Source organism: Ranitomeya variabilis, chromosome 3 (genome assembly GCF_051348905.1).
Source record: "Ranitomeya variabilis isolate aRanVar5 chromosome 3, aRanVar5.hap1, whole genome shotgun sequence".
NCBI classification, from domain to species: Eukaryota; Metazoa; Chordata; class Amphibia; order Anura; family Dendrobatidae; genus Ranitomeya; species Ranitomeya variabilis.
In genome coordinates, this window is record NC_135234.1 from 518,591,365 (window position 1) to 518,613,670 (window position 22,306).

The 22,306-nt window shown below is 44.9% G+C and overlaps 1 protein-coding gene across 6 annotated transcripts in view; it reads right to left on the reverse strand.

Moving 5' to 3' along the window:
- ATP11A (ATPase phospholipid transporting 11A) overlaps positions 1–22,306 on the reverse strand; it is a 227,158-nt gene that overhangs the window by 108,067 nt on the left and 96,785 nt on the right. For 3 of the 6 annotated variants that reach the window (XM_077296970.1, XM_077296968.1, XM_077296972.1), the window contains exon 1: positions 7,942–7,989. The exons of the other annotated variants lie outside the window; for them this stretch is intronic. In XM_077296970.1, coding sequence (XP_077153085.1) covers positions 7,942–7,986 — 45 coding nt within the window. In that variant the 5' untranslated portion in view covers positions 7,987–7,989. Of the gene's footprint in view, positions 1–7,941; positions 7,990–22,306 lie in introns of those variants that run through there. 6 annotated transcript variants of the gene reach the window in all.

The following is a 22,306-nucleotide window of genomic DNA, read 5'->3' on the forward strand; positions in this document are numbered from 1 at the left end:
CATTAGAATTAAAACCTGAATTGAACCTGAAGGGAACTGATGGTAACTGGCCAGTCACTGCAAACAATGTTTCAGTTTGTTTTCACTTTTACCCCTATAATCTTTCACTTTCTGCTACCTCCCCCAATCCCCACACCAAGTAAGGAACTGTTCAACTCCTCTTCAATCCTCCCCATACATCTCACCTCCTCCTTAGAACTGTTCCTTAACATACAATCCTCTGTCTCAAAGCACAGGCAGCCCCCTCACGCTCTCTCCTGCTCCCACCTGCTAACACTATCTCTGCTCCTTCTCACTGCTGGTGATATCTCTCCAAATCCTGGTCCTCCTCACCATATTACCACAGTCATTTCTACCTCCCATCCACGCTCCATCACAAACTTCCGTAACCTCTCTAACCTTATACCCATTCGCCCAGCCCCCGCTTCCCCAGTCCCACTAACAGGAGCTCTGTGGAACGCTCGCTCTGTCTGTAACAAGCTTTCCTACATCCATGATCTTTTTGTTACTACCAAACTTTCCTTCCTCGCCATCACCGAAACCTGGCTCACCCCTTCTGACACGGCCTCCCCTGCTGCACTCTCTTACGGTGGCTTCCACCTTTCTCACACACCCCGCCCCAGCAGCAAGCATGGTGGAGGAGTTGGTTTTCTCCTGTCAGATAACTGCTCCTTCACCCCAATCCCACTGCCACCCTCTGTTACCCTCCCTTCCTTTGAGGTGCACTCTGTGCGCATCTACTCCCCCTCCAACCTCCAACTGGCTGTCATTTACCGCCCCCCAGGGCCAGCCACCACCTTCTTTGACCACTTCACCACCTGGCTACTTCATTTCCTTTCTGCGGACATCCCCACTATCATCATGGGCGATTTCAACATACCCATTGACACTTCCCTCTCAGCTGCCACTAAACTTCTATCTCTCTCTTCCTCCTTCGGCCTCACTCAATGGTCTTCTGCAGCCACTCACAAAGATGGTCACACACTGGACCTCATCTTCACCCGCCTCTGCTCCCTATCTAACCTCTCTAACTCGCCTCTTCCTCTCTCTGACCACAACCTTCTCACATTCTCATCTCTCTCCACTCCATGTCTAGAGTCCCCACCCCACAAACTTTCACACCCTCGCAGAAATCTTAAACATCTTGACCTACATTCATTCTCTGAATCCCTCCTCCCTCTCACAGACATAAGTTCCATACACAATGCGGATGACGCTGCCGCTCTATATAACACCACAATAGCTGTAGCTTTGGAATCTGCTGCCCCACTTACACATACCAAAGCTCGCAAAATCAACAGACAGCCCTGGCACACCAGCCTGACCAAAGAACTGAGGCAAGCTTCCAGGGCTGCTGAGCGCAGATGGAAAAGATCCCACTCCAACGACCACTTAATCGCATTCAAACAGTCCCTCACTACTTTCAAGACCGCACTCGCCACAGCTAAAGAAACCTACTTCTCATCTCTCATATCCTCCCTGTCTCACAACCCTAAACAGTTATTCAACACCTTCAATTCTCTCCTCCGTCCCCCAGCACCTCCTCCCTCCTCACTTATCTCTGCTGAAGACTTTGCCTCATTCTTCAAGCAGAAGATTGATAACATCAGAGACAGTTTTGGTCAACAAGCCCCAGAGCCCTTCCTCCCAACTTCCCTACCCTCCACCTCCAAAACCAACTACTCCACCATTACAGAAGATCAACTCGCCACTCTACTCTCAAGATCGCATCTCACCACCTGTGCACTTGACCCGCTCCCAACCCATCTCATCCCAAACCTCACCACAATCTTCATCCCAACCCTAACCCATCTCTTCAACCTATCACTAACAAATGGTGTTTTCCCCTCAAGCTTTAAACATGCCTCCATCACACCTATCCTCAAAAAGCCCTCTCTTGACCCATCCTCTGTATCTAGCTATCGCCCTATATCACTTCTCCCCTATGCCTCAAAACTACTGGAACAACACGTCTACCTTGAACTGTCCTCCCATCTCTCTTCTTGCTCCCTCTTTGACCGCTTACAATCTGGCTTCCGGTCACACCATTCCACTGAAACTGCCCTAACTAAGGTCACCACTGACCTTTTAACCGCCAAGAGCAAGCGACACTACTCTGTTCTCCTCCTCCTCGACCTGTCGGCTGCCTTTGACACAGTGGACCATTCCCTATTATTACAGACCCTCTCATCCCTTGGCATCACAGACTTGGCCCTATCCTGGATCTCATCATACCTAACAGACCGGACATTCAGCGTCTCCCACTCACACACCACCTCCTCACCTCGCCCCCTCTCTGTCCGAGTCCCACAAGGTTCAGTCCTTGGGCCCCTGCTCTTCTCCATTTACACCTTTGGCCTGGGACAGCTCATAGAATCTCATGGCTTTCAGTATCACCTCTATGCTGATGACACACAGATCTACATCTCTGGACCAGATATCACCTCCCTACTAACCAGAATCCCTCAATGTCTGTCCACTATTTCATCCTTCTTCTCCGCTAAATTTCTGAAACTTAACATGGACAAAACAGAATTCATCATCTTTCCCCCATCTCACGTGACCCCCCCAACGAACCTATCCATTACAGTAAATGGCTGCCCACTCTCCCCAGTCCCACAAGCTCACTGCCTCGGGGTTATCCTTGACGCTGATCTCTCCTTCAAACCACATATCCAAGCCCTTTCCACTTCCTGCCGACTTCAACTCAAAAATATTGCACGAATCCGTTCATTCCTCAACCAAGAATCTGCAAAAACCCTAGTCCATGCCCTCATCATCTCTCGTCTTGACTACTGCAACCTCCTGCTCTGTGGCCTCCCCTCAAACACTCTCGCACCCCTCCAATCTATTCTAAACTCTGCTGCCCGACTAATCCACCTGTCCCCCCGCTATTCTCCGGCCTCTCCCCTCTGTCAATCCCTTCACTGGCTCCCCATTGCCCAGAGACTCCAGTACAAAACCCTAACCATGACGTACAAAGCCATCCACAACCTGTCTCCTCCTTACATCTGTGACCTCATCTCCCGGTACTTTCCTACACGCAACCTCCGATCCTCACAAGATCTCCTTCTCTACTCCCCTCTTATCTCCTCTTCCCACAATCGTATACAAGATTTCTCTCGCGTATCACCCCTACTCTGGAACCCTCTACCACAACACATCAGACTCTCGCCCACCATCGAAACCTTCAAAAAGAATCTGAAGACCCACCTCTTCCGACAAGCCTACAACCTTCAGTAACCACCGATCAACCAACCGCTGCACGATCAGCTCTATCCTCACCTACTGTATTCTCACCCATCCCTTGTAGATTGTGAGCCCTCGCGGGCAGGGTCCTCACTCCTCCTGTACCAGTTATGACTTGTATTGTTCAAGATTATTGTACTTGTTTTTATTATGTATACCCCTCCTCACTTGTAAAGCGCCATGGAATAAATGGCGCTATAACAATAAATAATAATAATAATAATAATAAGTGCAACCCTAACCCTAAGTGCAACCCTAACCCTAAGTGCAACCCTAAGTGCAACCTTAACCCTAAGTGCAACCCTAAGTGCAACCCTAACCCTAAGTGCAACCCTAACCCTAAGTGCAACCCTAACCCTAGTGGAAAAATAAAAATAAATATATTTTCTTTATTTTTTATGTTCCCTACCTATGGGGGTGATAAAGGGGGGGTTTATTTACTATTTTTTTATTTTGATCACTGTGATAGAACCTATCACAGCGATCAAAATGTACCTGGAAAGAATCTGCCGGCCGGCAGATTAGGCGGGCGCACTGCGCACGCGCCCGCCATTTTGGAAGATCGCAGCGCCCATGGAGAAGACGGACGGACACCGGGAGGGACATCGGAGCTCGGTAAGTATGGGGGGGTGGGATCAGAACACGGGGGATCGGAGCACGGGGGGAGCGGACAGGAGGACGGAGGGGAGCAGGGGACATGACAGGACGGAGAGGAGGAGATCGGTGGTGGTGGTGGGGGGGTAGATCGGGGTCTCCAGCCATGGCAGATGCTATTGCAGCATCGGCCATGGCTGGATTGTAATATTTCACCAAATTTCATAAGGTGAAATATTACAGATTTCTCTGATTGGCTGTTTCACTTTCAACAGCCAATGAGAAGCCACCCCCCTGGGCTGAAGTACCACCCCCCCTGTCCCTGCAGATCGGGTGAAATTGGAGTTAACCCTTTCACCCGATCTGCAGGGACGCGATCCCTCCATGACGCCACATAGGCGTCACAGGTCGGATTGGCACCGACTTTCATGACGCCTACGTCGCGTCAAAGGTCGGGAAGGGGTTAAAGAAAAATAAATAAAAATATATTTAAAAAGAGTATTGGATATTTCAAGAAATGTTTCATAGGTTATAGTAGAGTAGGGCCAGGCCATAAGAGTCTACCTTGTCATGGTGGCGGCTTAAAAAAATCTTTTGGCCAAAACAAAAGCTGCTGGCTATGCATATGATCTGATGTTAGATGGAAACTGTTGATGAGTGATAGGTGAGGACGTGGTGCAGAAGTGAAGTTTTTCCAATAGTGGGCAGTGGGACTGTGGAAGGTTCGAGGTGTGGAGGCAGAGCTGGGGTGAAGCCTGGGCGGAGTCTCAAGGGGGCCCAAAATTTTGCCTGTATGGGGCCCTGAAATTCCTGGTGACAGCCCTGACTGTATGTGTAGAAATGCTAATCAGAAGAAAAAAAGTAGCATAAGGCTATGTTCACATGTTACGTTTTTGCAGCTTTTTTTTAATGCAAATTTTGACCTATTTTTCACAGTACCAGTAAAGTCAATGAGATTTCAGAAATCTCATGCACATGGCTTGTTTTTTTTCCCCGTTTTGTCGTAAGAGCTTGGTTTTTGCAAAATGCAGCATGTTACTTCTTTCAGTGTTCTTCACCCATTGAAAGCAATGTGTGACCATAGCCTAAAGCTTTATTCTCAACGAGCAGTATACTGTAACACAGTGTTCCCCAACTCCGGTCCTTGAGAGCCACCAACAGGTCATGGTTTCAGGATCTCCTTTGTATTGCACAGGTGATAATTGCATCACCTGGCCAGGCAAGCATTCAATCACCTGTGCAATACTTATGAAATCCTGAAAACATGACCTGTTGGTGGCTCTCGAGGACCAGAGTTGGGGAACACTGCTGTAACACATTCTCACAAACTCTGTACAACATTCATATCAGACACAAATGGAAAACCTCGTCACGGCCTCCCGAGGAAGCCCACGCGAAACGCAGGTCGGGGCTGTCTGCACCTGACCCCGTGTGGAGACTATGGGTAAGAACCCTTAATTGTGAGGATGTGAGTGAAATAAAGCACCTAAGGTATGGAAATCAAGATATATAATAAAACTATATGAGAATATATGAAAAAAATTATTATATAATAAAAAATAAAAAATACCCAAAAAAATAAATAAAAATTGTACTAGAGAAAGGTACAATGAATTAAAATGCCTTTATTACATAGTTATATAGTACCATATTATACAGGGCAACAATAGGCAACACTAAGTGTGCCTGTAACTGGAGGACAGAATAATAAAATTTAACAGCAAAAATAGCAACAATATTGTAACGGACACAAAGAGGGCTAGGTGTGGTATAACAGGAAATACAAAAAATTATTAAAATACATATATGTATATGCTATGTATATAGATGGCAATTTGGATAAAATATACGTATGTATAAAAGTGGCCGTAAAAGAAGGGAGGGGGGAATTTGAACACTGAGCAAGCTAAACACAATTATAAAATATATATACACAGGAGCGTGTATAATAAAAACACTACGTGTATAGTGCATGCGATGGGTAATAAGGTGCAAATAAGAGTGCAAAATAAAATAATACAGGCTAGTGTGAACAGAAATATATATATATATATATATAAGGCCAACTAAGTGATCAAGCATAAATGAACACACAGAGTGTAAGAATAGTGAGGAATAAACCCAAAATCACAGAAGTTGCTCAATGTAAAGATTACATACAGGCCACAAGGGATATATTTACCAGTGCCAACGATGTGTCCGGTCCTCCAGGTACAGCGCACCCCGACGCGCGTTTCGGACTGTGTCCTTCGTCAGGGGGTGGTGACCCCCTGACGAAGGACACAGTCCGAAACGCGCGTCGGGGTGCGCTGTACCTGGAGGACCGGACACATCGTTGGCACTGGTAAATATATCCCTTGTGGCCTGTATGTAATCTTTACATTGAGCAACTTCTGTGATTTTGGGTTTATTCCTCACTATTCTTACACTCTGTGTGTTCATTTATGCTTGATCACTTAGTTGGCCATATATATATATATATATATATATTTCTGTTCACACTAGCCTGTATTATTTTATTTTGCACTCTTATTTGCACCTTATTACCCATCGCATGCACTATACACGTAGTGTTTTTATTATACACGCTCCTGTGTATATATATTTTATAATTGTGTTTAGCTTGCTCAGTGTTCAAATTCCCCCCTCCCTTCTTTTACGGCCACTTTTATACATACGTATATTTTATCCAAATTGCCATCTATATACATAGCATATACATATATGTATTTTAATAATTTTTTGTATTTCCTGTTATACCACACCTAGCCCTCTTTGTGTCCGTTACAATATTGTTGCTATTTTTGCTGTTAAATTTTATTATTCTGTCCTCCAGTTACAGGCACACTTAGTGTTGCCTATTGTTGCCCTGTATAATATGGTACTATATAACTATGTAATAAAGGCATTTTAATTCATTGTACCTTTCTCTAGTACAATTTTTATTTATTTTTTTGGGTATTTTTTATTTTTTATTATATAATAATTTTTTTCATATATTCTCATATAGTTTTATTATATATCTTGATTTCCATACCTTAGGTTCTTTATTTCACTCTCATACCGAATGGTCTGCCATTCATTAAGTAGTGGTCTTTTTGTATTTGCACATTTTTGCACAACTCCTTTACCATTATTATTCTAGCCCAGCTGTGGCCTCAATATTTTCAGTTATTTTATTGACCGCTACTTTTGTTCTATTGTGAGGATGTGGCAGAGTGTACTGTTCAATGGCGAATGCTCCACAGCTGTATACTGGATTTTCCAGCATATATGTTACTATTTGTTAGTCTGTGACTGAGTAGCTAATATATACCTATATGCCTATGGTTTATTAAACACTGTATGGGGGCATTGAATGAACGACTAGATTAAGATAAGCACTAGCACTTTACTTATAATGCTGCTAACGTCATGGGTCCACCCATCTACTATATACATAATATGTAAAAGGGTAAATAGGTGCTATTATCACCAGTGTTCCACATCATCCAGCTTTTGTCATTGATTGTTGCGAGACCGCTACGTCATCACAGGTCATTGCCGCGATGCATTACTGGGACCGGGAGCATCACGAGCATCGCAAAGAGCGGGAAGGCTGTGGGGGACGACGGAAGGTGAGAATATCACAATTTTTTTATTTTTGTTTATTATTTTTTTATATTATATCTTTATCCCGGATCCGGAAGAAAAGCTGATTCGGAAGTTTTTACACTAATTGCGCCGAATGCAGCAATCCGTCCCGCCACCGTATTATGCTTGAAAGTAGCCAAACTTCTCCTTTATCAGATGGCTGAGAGAAATAAAAGCAAATATACCAAAAGCAAAGTAATAAACCTGCACCGTCGTTTTCTAAGGAAAATGTTGAAAGAAAAAAAAAAAGAGCATTAAAAAAATTCAAATAAATAAAAGTACCAATAACAAGAATATACAGTAGATTGGTGCAGTTTAAACTTTTCTACATCCTTATATAAGAGATATCATACCCATCCAGGGTATAAAATGAATTCTATGAATAATTGATATGTACCTTTGTAAAAATGCATTATGTTAATGTACAGTCTACAATGGAAAGACAGACAAAAAGGGCAAAGTTACCTGCTCTGTTAACAAGCGGTGTAAGCAGTGCATGCCGTTTCCCATTACCGTATAACATCTTGTCAGTGTACCATAACAATTGGAAGGAAAGCAGACAATGCTCGAATTACCGCGCTCCGACTATCAGAACAGACATGCTGGGTGACCTGACCGTCCTGCACTCGTAAACAAGAAATTAATGTTTGCAATAAAATGCTTGCCGGCAGCGAGGCAGAGAGAAAAAGTGCGTATCAGTTATCACCATAACACTCTCCCACATGAGGGCTGATAGGGGAGCTCTACACTACGGCTATTCTATCATTCTATTTTAAAACAAAGAAATATATTTAAAAGCCATTACAATAATTCCCAAAAGTCACAAATCCCATTTATTAGAGAAATGCTATCTGATGAGCGGCTGTCTGACACTGACGAGGCTACACTTACTGGAATGGCTAGGGATATAATATATTATCATAAACCATCTCCTTATGAAACTAGTGTTTTGCTGAAAAAAAATGGAAAGGGTGGTTATAATGCAATCTGTCTGGGGCATAAAACGATTGATTGTGCCTTTAAGTCAAAGCCATTGATTGCTGTCTGTTGTCTGTAAACTGGTTAGGGCTGAATTCAGACGTCCATGTTTAGCGGTCCATATGTGACTGTAATTCCCAGTCTGATCGTAGGTGTCCTGACCTGAACTACCATCCTCGCAGGGATATATGCGGCCATTAGTTTGGGTTAGGAGACCCGTGGTCAATCTGGGCATTGTGAACCAAGAAACATGAACGCCTGAATTCAGCTTAAGGACATGTTCACACACTGCGTTTTTTCAAAGCGGAATTCTACTGTAGTGGCAAAGTAAAGGAGATTTCTGAAATCTCATGCACATGTCGCTTATTTTATCCTTGCACATGTGAAACAGTCTCATATCTGCAGAATGCAGTGTTTTTTTTAGTGTTCTTCACCCTTTTAAACAAATGGGAAACAAGCCTAAACAATGTTCATATTTTAAGCAGCGTTTTTCCTGCCAGCACGGCACCATTTGCAGAGAATGTTCCTGCTGCGAATACTGAACATGAAGTATATACTCCTAATTGGATGTCACTTATTTGTGACATTAAATAATTTCAGATATAGAACTAAAATGTAATATTACATATAAGAAACTTTACTAACCATAGGTCTGAATTACTACTTAATGTATTTATATGGAAATAGTCACACATCGATGACACATGAGAAAGTAACTCCTCGCTACAGTCCACCTCAAATTATACAAAGCTCCCCATGAAATTCCATTAGTGGGATCTGGGGTCTGAGATCTTCACATTTTGTCTGATGACATTATTAAATAGGTTTGTAAACAGATTTTGTATAACTCGTGTAGTTTTCTTCTATGCTTAGGAGTCCAGTGGGTGGTCCTAGTTAGCGATCGATAGGTATCGCTGTATAGAAACTCATACACTAAGAACCACTCACTATGAGGGTATGTGCACATGTTTCGGATTCGCAGCACTTTTCCCTGAGTTTACAGTACCATGTAAACCTATGGAAAACAAAATACGCAGTGCACATGCTGTGGAAAAAAACGTGCGGAAACGTAGCGTTGTTTATTCCGCAGCATGTCAATTCTTTGTGCAGATTCCGCAGCAGTTTACACCTGCTCCATTATAGGAATCCACAGGTGTAAAACCGCAGGTGGAATCCGCAAAAAAACGCGGTAAATCCGTGGTAATTCTGCAGGAAATCCGCAGTGCGGATTACCTGCGGATTTACTAAAATCAGTCCAGAAAAATCCGCAGAGTAATCAGCAGCGTGTGCACATACCCTTACAACCGACTAGAGGACTCCTGAGCATAGAAAGAGCAAGGATTTTCAAGAACACAACATTTAAGCAGAATTACACAGCTACAGGTGCATCTCTCAAAATTAGAATATAATCAAAAAGATAATTTATTTCAGTTCTTCAATACAAAAAGTGAAACTCATATTATATAGAGTCATTACAAACAGAGTGATCTATTTCAAGTGTTTATTTCTGTTAATGTTAATGATTATGGCTTACAGCAAATGAAAACCCAAAAGTCATTATCTCAGTCAATTACAATTGTCACGGAGTGACTGACCCAGTGTGACACGACCAAAAGGTTGGTCAGTCACCAAACACCACAACAACCAGGGGAACACCAGGGACACAATGGTGGGCCCTGACAATAAGGAACTGGGAAATGGACACATCCTGCACTCACCTGAGGCTGTACCTTAACGTCCCTATATGGGTTCTTTCACCCTGTTGCCGAGTAGGATACCTAGTCCCTCGCTTGCCCTGCTGTTATCCCTAAGTAGGGAACTGGCAGGTGAGAGCACTGGGCCCACCACTGCACTAATCCGACAAAAGGTAAGGACAGACAGACACCAAAAGGGACAGGGTAAACAAAACATGCAACACTTAGCTCCTTCTGCTACAAAGCACCGAAGAGCAGAGAAAAGGCACCAGGAAAGCAAACTCAGCAAAAGGACAACTGCACCCAGCGAGCTCCTTTCTCCAACTTGGTCAGTTGTAGAATGATCTCTAAGGGCTCATTTCCACTGGCGAGGAAAACGGACGAGTGCAATCCGATAAAAAATCGGATTGCACTCGGACCAATGTTATTCAATAGTTGTCTTTTCATTTGCGATTTTTTTCTCAGCCGAAATCGGACTGAGAAAAAAATTGCAGCATGCTGCGATTTGCTGCGAGTCTTGGACGAGACTCGCCAATGCAAGTCAATGGGTGCGAGAAAAAAAAATCGCACAGCACTCGCACCATGCGAGTTCTGTCCGATTTTTACGCACCGGTGTCCTTTGAAAAGCAGGTAATTCAGCGCGGTGTACAGTAAAATCACACTGACAGGTTAGAATAGACTAGATATATGCACATAGAATGTGTGTATATACATATATATATGTCAGTGAGACACCTATATATGTATATTTATATTTAATGCAGCGCAAAATAGCATTAAAGCCGCTAATTCAATTGCCGGCTTTTCATTTCTCCTTCCCATACCCGACAGGATATGAGACATGGTTTACATACAGTAAACCATCTCATATCCCCCTTTTTTTTGCATATTCCATACTACTAATGTTAGTAGTGTGTATGTGCAAAATTTCGGCGCTGTAGCTATTAAATTTAAGGGTTAAATCGCGGAAAAAATTGGCGTGGGCTCCCGCCCAATTTTCTCCGCCAGAGTAGTAAAGCCAGTGACTGAGGGCAGATATTAATAGCCAGGAGAGGGTCCATGGTTATTGCCCCCCCCCCCCCCGTGGCTAAAAACACGTCACGTCCCCTGGTGGCTGTCGTGGTGATGCGCCCCCTGGTGGATGTCCTCATGAACAGCAGCCTGGGAGCTTTTTCCCACGCTCGAGGTCATATGAGGACAACCAGCAGGGGGCGCATCACCGCGACTGAAGGTAACTATAGGTCATTGACCTACATTTCCTTCATTCCCCGGGGCTTACAAGCACGAGCACAGCTGCATTATAGCAGGGCTCCTGCTTGTAAAATATTTTAACCCCTTCAGATGGATTACCTCGTGGGACGTAACAGGTCATCTGAAGGTATGTATATTGTTGGTTTATTATTTTTCCAAGCGAGGGTCATCACATGGATTGAGAGAGCAATAAAATATTAAAACAACCTGTGTGTTTATTTCATTAAAATACTTTTTAATCATGTGTGTGTGTTTTTTAACCCTTTCATACAATTGGATTAATAATGGATGTGTCATAATTGACGCCTCTCCATTATTAACCTGGCTTAATGTCACCTTACAATAGCAAGGTGGCATTAACCCTTCATTACCCCATATCCCACCGCTACACGGGAGTGGGAAGAGAGTGGCCAAGTGCCAGAATAGGCGCATCTTCCAGATGTGCCTTTTCTGGGGTGGCTGGGGGCAGATGTTTTTAGCCACGGGGGGGCCAATAACCATGGACCCTCTCCTGGCTATTAATATCTGCCCTCAGTCACTGGCTTTACTACTCTGGCGGAGAAAATTGCGCGGGAGCCCACGCCATTTTTTTCCGCGATTTAACCCTTAAATTTAATAGCTACAGCGCCGAAATTTTGCACATACACACTACTAACATTAGTAGTATGGAATATGCAAAAAAAAGGGGGATATGAGATGGTTTAGGTTTACTGTATGTAAACCATGTCTCATATCCTGTCGGGTATGGGAAGGAGAAATGAAAAGCCGGCAATTGAATTAGCGGCTTTTATGCTATCTTGCGCTGCATTAAATATAAATATACATATATAGGTGTCTCACTGACATATATATATGTAGATATACCTATTCTATGTGTATATATCTACTCTATTCTAACCTGTCAGTGTGATTTTACTGTACACAGCACTGATTTGCCGGCTTTTCAAAGGACACCGGTGCGTACAAATCGGACAGTAATACGGATGTCATACGGATGATGCGATTAAAAATCGCATTGCACTCGCATTACACTCGCATGACAATCGCATACGCTACATCCCTTTTTTCGGTCCAGAATACGGGCCGATTTGTCTCTCGCCAGTGGAAATGAGCCCTAACTGTTGTGAACTCTGTTTTCGGGCTCCCTCTTGTGGTCACAGGTGGTATTGTGTGAGTTTTGTTTTTGGGCTCCCCCTGGTGGCTTTGTTTGTTATCCTGCGGATCTGTGGCTTTATCAGCTGCCTCGTTATGCACTAGGGAGTTTCCTATTTAGCTCTGCATCACCTTCACTTGTTGCCGGCTGTCAATGTACTCAGTGCTATTCTGATTACTCCTGATTATCTTCGGTTTCAGTCTCTTCAGGAGAAGCTAAGTTCTGTTTAATTATTTTTTGCTCATCAGTCTGCAATATGATTTCTGTGTATGATGAGTTTAGTCCAGCTTGCTAATATGTGATTTCTTCTGCTGGTTTGCTCTGGGGTACAGAGTTGCTTCCCCCGCACCGTTAGTTGGTGCGGGGGCTCGAGCTATCTCTGCGTGGATATTTTGAATAGGGTTTTTAATTGACCGCACAGTTCCCTTTCTATTTTCTGCTTTCTAGTGTTAGCGGGCCTCATTTGCTAAATCTAATTTCATCTCTGCGTTTGTGCTTTCCCCTTAACTCACCGTTAATATTTGTGGGGGGATATTCTATATCTTTGGGGTCATTTCACTGAGGCAAGTGAGGACTTTCGTTCCCTCTAGGAATAGTCAGTTTCTCAGGCCGTGAAGAGACGTCTAGGATTTTCAGGTCACGTTCCACGGCTGCCTATAGTTGTGTGCGGATAGGATCAGGTTGCGGTCAATTCAGTTACCACTTCCCCAGAGTTTGTAGTCGGTTTAGTTACTTAGCTAGTCCTACTTGTGATCCTTGCCACTAGGATCATAACAGTACAGCCGGCCGGTAAAGTGTTAATTGCATGGCAGAAGCAGGAGAAAAGAAGCCTTGAGAATTTTTTGTTTTTTTTTTGCCGTGTGTCTTGCTGCTGTGTGTCTAGCTTCTCTCCTCCTCTTAATCTTGGTGTGGCTCTGAGTTCAGCTGCTGACATGGATATCCAGAGTTTGGCCTCCAGTGTAGATCATCTTGCTGCAAGGGTACAAAGTATTCAGGATTTTGTTGTTCACAGTCCTATGTCAGAGCCTAGAATACCTATTCCGGAGTTGTTTTCTGGAGATAGATCTAGGTTCCTGAATTTTAAGAACAATTGCAAATTGTTTCTTTCTTTGAAACCTCGTTCCTCTGGTGATTCCGTTCAGCAGGTTAAGATTATTATTTCTTTCTTGCGCGGCGACCCTCAAGATTGGGCCTTCGCATTGGCGCCAGGGGATCCTGCATTGCTCAGTGTGGATGCGTTTTTTCTGGCCCTTGGATTGCTCTATGAGGAACCTAATCTTGAGAACCAGGCTGAAAAAGCTTTGTTGGCCCTCTCTCAGGGGCAAGATGAAGCAGAGGTGTATTGCCAGAAATTTCGGAAATGGTCGGTGCTTACTCAATGGAATGAGTGTGCCCTGGCTGCAAATTTCAGAAAGGGTCTTTCTGAAGCCATTAACCCCTTCCCGACATGTGACGGGATAGTACGTCACATGTCGGGACCCCCGCTTTGATGTGCGCTCCGGCGGTGAGCGCACATCAAAGTCGCGACATGTCAGCTGTTTTTTACAGCTGACATGTGCGCGCAATAGCGGCGGGTGAAATCGCGATCACCCGCCGCTATTAACTAGTTAAATGCCGCTGTCAAACTCAGACAGCGGCATTTAACTACCGCATCCGGCCGTGCGGCCGGATATGAGCGCATCGCCGACCCCCGTCACATGATCGGGGGTCGGCGATGCATCAGGAAGGTAACCATAGAGGTCCTGGAGACCTCTATGGTTACTGATCGCCGGTGGCTGTGAGCGCCCCCCTGTGGTCGGCGCTCACAGCACACCTGCATTTTAGCTACATAACAGCGATCTGATGATCGCTGTTATGTAGCAGAGGCGATCGTGCTGTGCCTGCTTCTAGCCTCCCATGGAGGCTATAGAAGCATGGTAAAAGTTAAAAAAAAAAGTAAAAAAAAATGTGAAAAAAATAAAAAAAATATAAAAGTTTAAATCACCCCCCTTTCGCCCCAATCAAAATAAATCAATAAAAAAAAAACCCAACCTACACATATTTGGTATCGCCGCGTTCAGAATCGCCCGATCTATCAATAAAAAAAAAGCATTAACCTGATCGCTAAACGGCGTAATGAAAAAAAAAATCGAAACGCCAGATTTACGTTTTTTTGGTCGCCACGACATTGCATTAAAATGCAATAACGGGCGATCAAAAGAACGTATCTGCACCAAAATGCTATCATTAAAAATGCCAGCTCGGCACGCAAAAAATAAGCCCTCACCCGACTCCAGATCACGAAAAATGGAGACGCTACGGGTATCGGAAAATGGCGCAATTTTATTTATTTATTTTTTTGCAAAGTTTGGAATTTTTTTTCACCACTTAGGTAAAAAACAACCTAGTCATGTTAGGTGTCTATGAACTCGTAATGACCTGGAGAATCACAATGGCAGGTCAGTTTTAGCATTTAGTGAACCTAGCAAAAAAGCCAAACAAAAAACAAGTGTGGGATTGCACTTTTTTTGCAATTTCACCGCACTTGGAATTTTTTTCCCTTTTTCTAGTACACGACATGGTAAAACCAATGATGTCGTTCAAAAGTACAACTCGTCCCGCAAAAAATAAGCCCTCACATGGCCAAATTGACGGAAAAATAAAAAAGTTATGGCTCTGGGAAGGAGGGGAGTGAAAAACGAATACGGAAAAACGGAAAATCCCACGGTCATGAAGGGGTTAAGAATGTCATGGTGGGGTTCCCTACGCCTGCAGGTCTGAATGAGTCAATGACTCTGGCCATTCAGATTGATCGGCGTTTGCGGGAGCGCAAACCTGCGCACCATTTGGCGGTGTCTTCTGAACAGACACCTGAGTCTATGCAATGTGATAGAATTCTGACCAGAAGTGAACGGCAAAATTATAGACGGCAAAATGGGTTGTGCTTTTACTGTGGTGACTCAGCTCATGTTATCTCAGCATGCTCTAAGCGCACAAAAAAGATTGATAAATCTGTCACCATCGGTACTTTACAGCCTAAGTTCATTTTGTCTGTTACCCTGATTTGTTCCCTGTCATCTTACCCGGTTATGGCTTTTGTAGATTCAGGTGCTGCCCTGAGCCTGATGGATTTGTCATTTGCCCGGCGCTGTGGTTTTGTTTTGGAGCCTTTAAAATTCCCTATTCCATTAAGGGGTATTGATGCTACACCATTGGCTATGAATAAACCTCAGTACTGGACGCAAGTGACCATGTGCATGACTCCTGTTCATCAGGAGGTGATTCGCTTTCTTGTATTGCATAATTTGCATGATGTTGTCGTGTTGGGCCTGCCATGGTTGCAGACTCATAATCCAGTCCTGGATTGGAAAGCAATGTCTGTGTCAAGTTGGGGTTGCCAGGAAATTCATGGCGACGCTCCTGTGGTGTCAATTGCTTCATCCACTCCTTCTGAAGTCCCTGCGTTTTTGTCGGACTACCAGGATGTATTTGATGAGCCCAAACTCAGTTCTCTACCTCCTCATAGGGATTGTGATTGTGCTATAAATTTGATTCCTGGTAGTAAGTTTCCTAAGGGACGACTTTTCAATTTGTCAGTGCCGGAGCATGCTGCTATGCGGAGTTATATAAAGGAGTCTTTGGAGAAAGGACTTATTCGCCCCTCCTCCTCCCCTCTGGGTGCGGGATTCTTTTTTGTGGCTAAGAAGGATGGTTCCCTGAGACCTTGTATTGATTATCGCCTTCTAAATAAAATCACGGTCAAATTTCAGTATCCTTTGCCATTGTTATCTGATCTGTTTGCTCGCATTAGGGGGTCTAGTTGGTTCACCAAGATAGATCTTCGTGGTGCGTATAACCTTGTGCGTATTAAGCAGGGTGATGAATGGAAAACTGCATTTAATACGCCCGAAGGCCATTTCGAGTACTTGGTGATGCCTTTTGGACTTTCTAACGCTCCTTCTGTCTTTCAGTCCTTCATGCACGACATCTTCCGTGAGTATCTGGATAAATTTATGATTGTGTATCTGGATGATATTCTGTTTTTCTCTGATGATTGGGAGTCCCATGTTAAGCAGGTCAGGATGGTGTTTCAGGTCCTGCGTGCCAATGCTTTATTTGTGAAGGGCTCAAAATGTCTTTTTGGAGTCCAGAAGGTTTCTTTTTTGGGTTTCATTTTTTCCCCTTCTACTATTGAGATGGACCCAGTCAAGGTTCAGGCTATTCATGACTGGACTCAGCCTACATCTGTTAAGAGTCTTCAGAAGTTCTTGGGTTTTGCTAATTTTTACCGTCGCTTCATCGCTAATTTTTCTGGTGTTGTTAAGCCTTTGACGGATTTGACCAAGAAGGGTTCTGATGTTACTAATTGGTCTCCTGCGGCTGTGGAGGCCTTTCGGGAGCTGAAGCGCCGGTTTTCCTCGGCTCCGGTCTTATGTCAGCCAGATGTCTCTCTTCCTTTCCAGGTCGAGGTTGATGCTTCTGAGATTGGAGCGGGGGCTGTTTTGTCGCAGAGAAGCTCTGATGGCTCTGTGATGAAGCCATGTGCTTTCTTTTCAAGAAAGTTTTCGCCTGCCGAGCGGAATTATGATGTCGGTAATCGGGAGTTGTTGGCTATGAAGTGGGCATTTGAGGAGTGGCGACATTGGCTCGAGGGAGCTAAGCATCGTGTGGTGGTCTTGACTGATCACAAAAATCTGATTTATCTTGAGTCGGCCAAGCGGCTGAATCCTAGACAGGCTCGTTGGTCGTTGTTTTTCTCTCGTTTTGATTTCGTGGTCTCGTACCTGCCTGGTTCAAAGAATGTGAAAGCTGATGCTCTTTCTAGGAGTTTTGTGCCTGACTCTCCTGGAGATTCTGAGCCGGCTGGTATCCTCAGAGAAGGGGTGATTTTGTCTGCCATCTCCCCAGATTTGCGACGAGTGCTGCAGGAGTTTCAGGCGGATAGACCTGACCATTGTCCACCGGAGAGACTGTTTGTCCCAGATAGATGGACCAACAGAGTTATTTCCGAGGTTCATTCTTCGGTGTTGGCAGGCCATCCTGGAATATTTGGTACCAGAGATTTGGTGGCCAGGTCCTTTTGGTGGCCTTCCTTGTCGCGGGATGTGCGTTCCTTTGTGCAGTCTTGTGGAATTTGTGCTCGGGCTAAGCCTTGCTGTTCTCGTGCCAGTGGTTTGCTGTTACCTTTGCCTGTCCCGAAGAGGCCTTGGACGCACATTTCCATGGATTTTATTTCAGATCTCCCTGTCTCTCAGAGAATGTCTGTCATCTGGGTGGTGTGTGATCGTTTTTCTAAGATGGTCCATTTGGTGCCCTTGCCTAAGTTGCCTTCCTCCTCCGAGTTGGTTCCGCTGTTTTTTCAAAATGTGGTTCGCTTGCATGCGATCCCTGAAAATATTGTTTCCGACAGAGGATCCCAGTTTGTGTCTAGATTTTGGCGGACCTTTTGTGCTAAGATGGGCATTGATTTGTCTATTTCGTCGGCCTTCCATCCTCAGACGAATGGCCAGACCGAGCGAACTAATCAGACCTTGGAAACCTATTTAAGATGTTTTGTTTCTGCTGATCAGGACGACTGGGTGGCTTTTTTGCCATTGGCCGAGTTTGCCCTTAATAATCGGGCTAGTTCTGCTACTTTGGTTTCGCCTTTTTTTTGTAATTCGGGGTTTCATCCTCGTTTTTCCTCGGGTCAGGTGGAGCCTTCTGACTGTCCTGGAGTGGATCTTGTGGTGGATAGGTTGCATCAGATTTGGGATCATGTGGTGGACAATTTGAAGCTGTCACAAGAGAAGGCTCAGCGCTTTGCAAACCGCCGTCGCTGTGTGGGTCCCCGACTTCGCGTTGGGGACTTGGTGTGCTTGTCTTCTCGCTTTGTTCCTATGAAGGTCTCCTCTCCCAAGTTCAAGCCTCGGTTTATCGGTCCTTATAAGATTTTGGAAGTCCTTAACCCTGTGTCATTTCGTTTGGACCTCCCAGCATCGTTTGCTATTCATAATGTGTTCCATCGGTCGTTGTTGCGGAGGTATGTGGTGCCTGTGGTTCCTTCGGTTGAGCCTCCTGCCCCTGTGCTGGTTGAGGGAGAATTGGAATACGTGGTGGAGAAGATCTTGGATTCTCGTATTTCTAGACGGAGGCTTCAGTATTTGGTTAAGTGGAAGGTCTATGGTCAGGAGGATAATTCCTGGGTTGTCGCCTCTGATGTTCATGCGGCTGATTTGGTTCGTGCCTTCCATGTGGCTCACCCTGATCGCCCTGGGGTTTTTTGATGAGGGTTCGGTGACCCCTCCTCAAGGGGGAGTTACTGTTGTGAACTCTATTTTAGGGCTCCCTCTTGTGGTCACAGGTGGTATTGTGTGAGTTTTGTTTTTGGGCTTCCCCTGGTGGCTTTGTTTGTTATCCTGCGGATCTGTGGCGTTATCAGCTGCCTCGTTATGCAATAGGGAGTTTCCTATTTAGCTCTGCATCACCTTCACTTGTTGCTGGCTGTCAATGTACTCAGTGCTATTCTGATTGCTCCTGATTATCTTCGGTTTCAGTCTCTTCAGGAGAAGCTAAGTTCTGTTTAATTATTTTTTGCTCATCAGTCTGCAATATGATTTCTGTGTATGATGAGTTTAGTCCAGCTTGCTAATATGTGATTTCTTCTGCTGGTTTGCTCTAGGGTACAGAGTTGCTTCCCCCGCACCGTTAGTTGGTGCGGGGGCTCGAGCTATCTCTGCGTGGATATTTTGAATAGGGTTTTTAATTGACCGCACAGTTCCCTTTCTATTTTCTGCTTTCTAGTGTTAGCGGGCCTCATTTGCTAAATCTAATTTCATCTCTGCGTTTGTGCTTTCCCCTTAACTCACCGTTAATATTTGTGGGGGGATATTCTATATCTTTGGGGTCATTTCACTGAGGCAAGTGAGGACTTTCGTTCCCTCTAGGAATAGTCAGTTTCTCAGGCCGTGAAGAGACGTCTAGGATTTTCAGGTCACGTTCCACGGCTGCCTATAGTTGTTTGCGGATAGGATCAGGTTGCGGTCAATTCAGTTACCACTTCCCCAGAGTTTGTAGTCTGTTTAGTTACTTAGCTAGTCCTACTTGCGATCCTTGCCACTAGGATCATAACACCTAACATCGACAGTCAGCTGATGCAACAGGTGACCTCTTGAAGAATGGTGGGAGTGGTCACCACCCACATCAGCTGACCCAGCAGCAATGCAATTACGTCAGCTGGCCACCGGGGACAAACTGCATTAAACTTCAGCTTGTCTGGTTCGGGGAGCCATGTCATCTGCTGGTATAGGTCTACTGTGTTTTACCAAGACCAAAGTCAGCGCAGCCGTCTACCAGGAAATTTTAGAGCACTTCATGCTTCCCTCCTCTGCTGACAAGCTTTTTGAAGATGGAAATGTCATTCTCCAGCAGGACTTGGCACCTGTCCACACTGCCAAAAGTACCAATACCTGGTTTAAAAACAACAGTATCACTGTGCTTGATTGGCCAGCAAACTCTCCTGACCTTAATCTCATTGAGAATCTATGGGGTATTGTCAAGAGGAAGATGAGAGACACCAGACCCAACAATGCAGATGAGCTGAAGGCTGCTATCAAAGCAACCTGGGCTTCTATAACACCTCAGCAGTGCCACAGGCTGATCGCCTCCATGCCACACCATACTGATGTAGTAATTGATGCCAAAGGAGCCCCAAGTATTGAGTGTGCAGCGCCCCAGAGTCCTGGTCGTTGCAGTACTGACACTCCGCCACTAAGGGGAGTGATGGTACGTCTGATGGCACTAAAGGAGTTCACCTGACCAGGTATCACAGTCACACATTACACTTCACACTCCGGCCACCAGGGGGAGCAAAGGGTTCTATGTATTAGGCCACTCCTCACACTCTGGTAAAACTGAGGGCTGGATAGGAAGTTAGAGAGAAGCTGATTGGGTTTTGCCCAGGTAACATCTAGTGAGATAAGAGCGTTGCTTGGGAAGATCCAGTGGGTTCCCTGTCAGGTGTGGGATCCTGGCAGAGGCCTAGCGAAAAGGACAGATCGTTACGGAGCCGCGCCTGCACTTCATTGCGGCGGCATCTTAAGAAAGGAGACGAAGCGAAGTATATTGTGGAGAAGTGAGAAACGAGATCACAGCACAAAGGCGATAGAACCAGTAGGCGTCGTGCCCCGAGATCGGCAACATTGTACTGAGGCGCGTAGCCGGTGGCCGGAACGCCGAGGAAGTATTGGGCTCTACGCATTACTTCAAACCAACGGCAGGGCAGTTAATTATAGGTTGGCTGCCTCACCTAAATCACCTAATGAAGACAACGGAAGCAATTGTGGGAGAGGGGCGTCTCTAGGGTCCCTATAAAATAACTCCAGGCCTACCCCATCATACGGGTGCGTCCTATCCATATCATCTGGGGGATGGAGAGAAAGAACAGAAACATACACGACAGTTGTGAGGACTATCCCGTGGTGCTCAACAGGGAAGTACTACAACACCCAGGCGCTAGTAGGTAGGCACTGATTTCCACCTGCAAAGGGAACTCTGGATGTGCCTTCGGACCGGCCGGTCTCAGCCAGCCCAGTTAGCAGTGCTCTGGATTGCGGATGTCGAAGCCTTCAGTAAAGAGGTAAAGAGACTGCAACCCTGTGTCCTCGTTATTTACTGCGACCTACACCACCACCTACACCTTGTATTGGGCGCCCCTTAGCAGGACCATGGACCGGGTTAGGCCACCGTGACATCCTCAGAACCGATAGACCCGGTACAGAGTACCCCGCTGCCCTGCGTCTGGGGGCCGCTCCAAGTGCATTTACTGAACATACATTTCAGTAGGACAACATTTCGGATTTTAAAGTCATTTTTTCAAGCTGGTGTTATAAAGTATTCTAATTTACTGATATAATGACTTTTGGGTCTTCATGGGCATAAGACATAATCATCAACATAAATACTTGAAATAGATCACTGTAATGACTTTATATAAGAGTTTCACTTTTTGTATTGAAGAACTGAAATAAATGAACTTTTTGATGATATTCTAATTTTGTGAGATGCACCTGTATATATCCTTCTACTCTGGAGCTCGATGCCTACAGAACGGACCTCATATTCGGCATGACACAAGGAGTGCTAAAGACGCAACATAGACTGTAATACAAGGCTGTGGGTTACGTTCTTCTGTCTTCTATAAAGTCAGAAGGATCAGACAGGAGTCAGTGTTACTATATGATCTAACCAACTAAGCAAATGTATCTGGTATGTCTGAATTAGAGATGAACAAAAAGATTAGTGGGACCCTGGTCAGTCATCCACTTTGGTACTCCATAGGGGCTGGACCAAGTTTGGCACTTGAATGGTGGGACCTGAGGAGCATCTAGCAATTACCAAGCCCCCGTGGTGTCACAACCAGGGTAGTGCAAATCCTTTTGCTCATCCCTAGTCTCAATGTTTTCTCTAACCACGGGTGTGATTGTAGGACCGCTGTTCACTGCAGCAACACACTTCCTATAAATTGATGTGAATCTTACACAGAATGTAAGCCTCCTCGTCTCTGTCCTGAGACACAGCAGGTTTTCATGCATGAACTGCTCATTTCAGTTCCACTACACTTCAGCTTATAGACAGATGCCATTCGCCTTAAGACTCATTAGGCAGCCGACACTGACAGAACGGATCTGAGACGTCTCAGGACAGTTGGGCTGTCTGTACCTGTCTGGAATTAGCAGACAAATCTCATATGAATAGTCAGCCAGCTCAACAGTGCTTTCCTACATGCAAATAAATC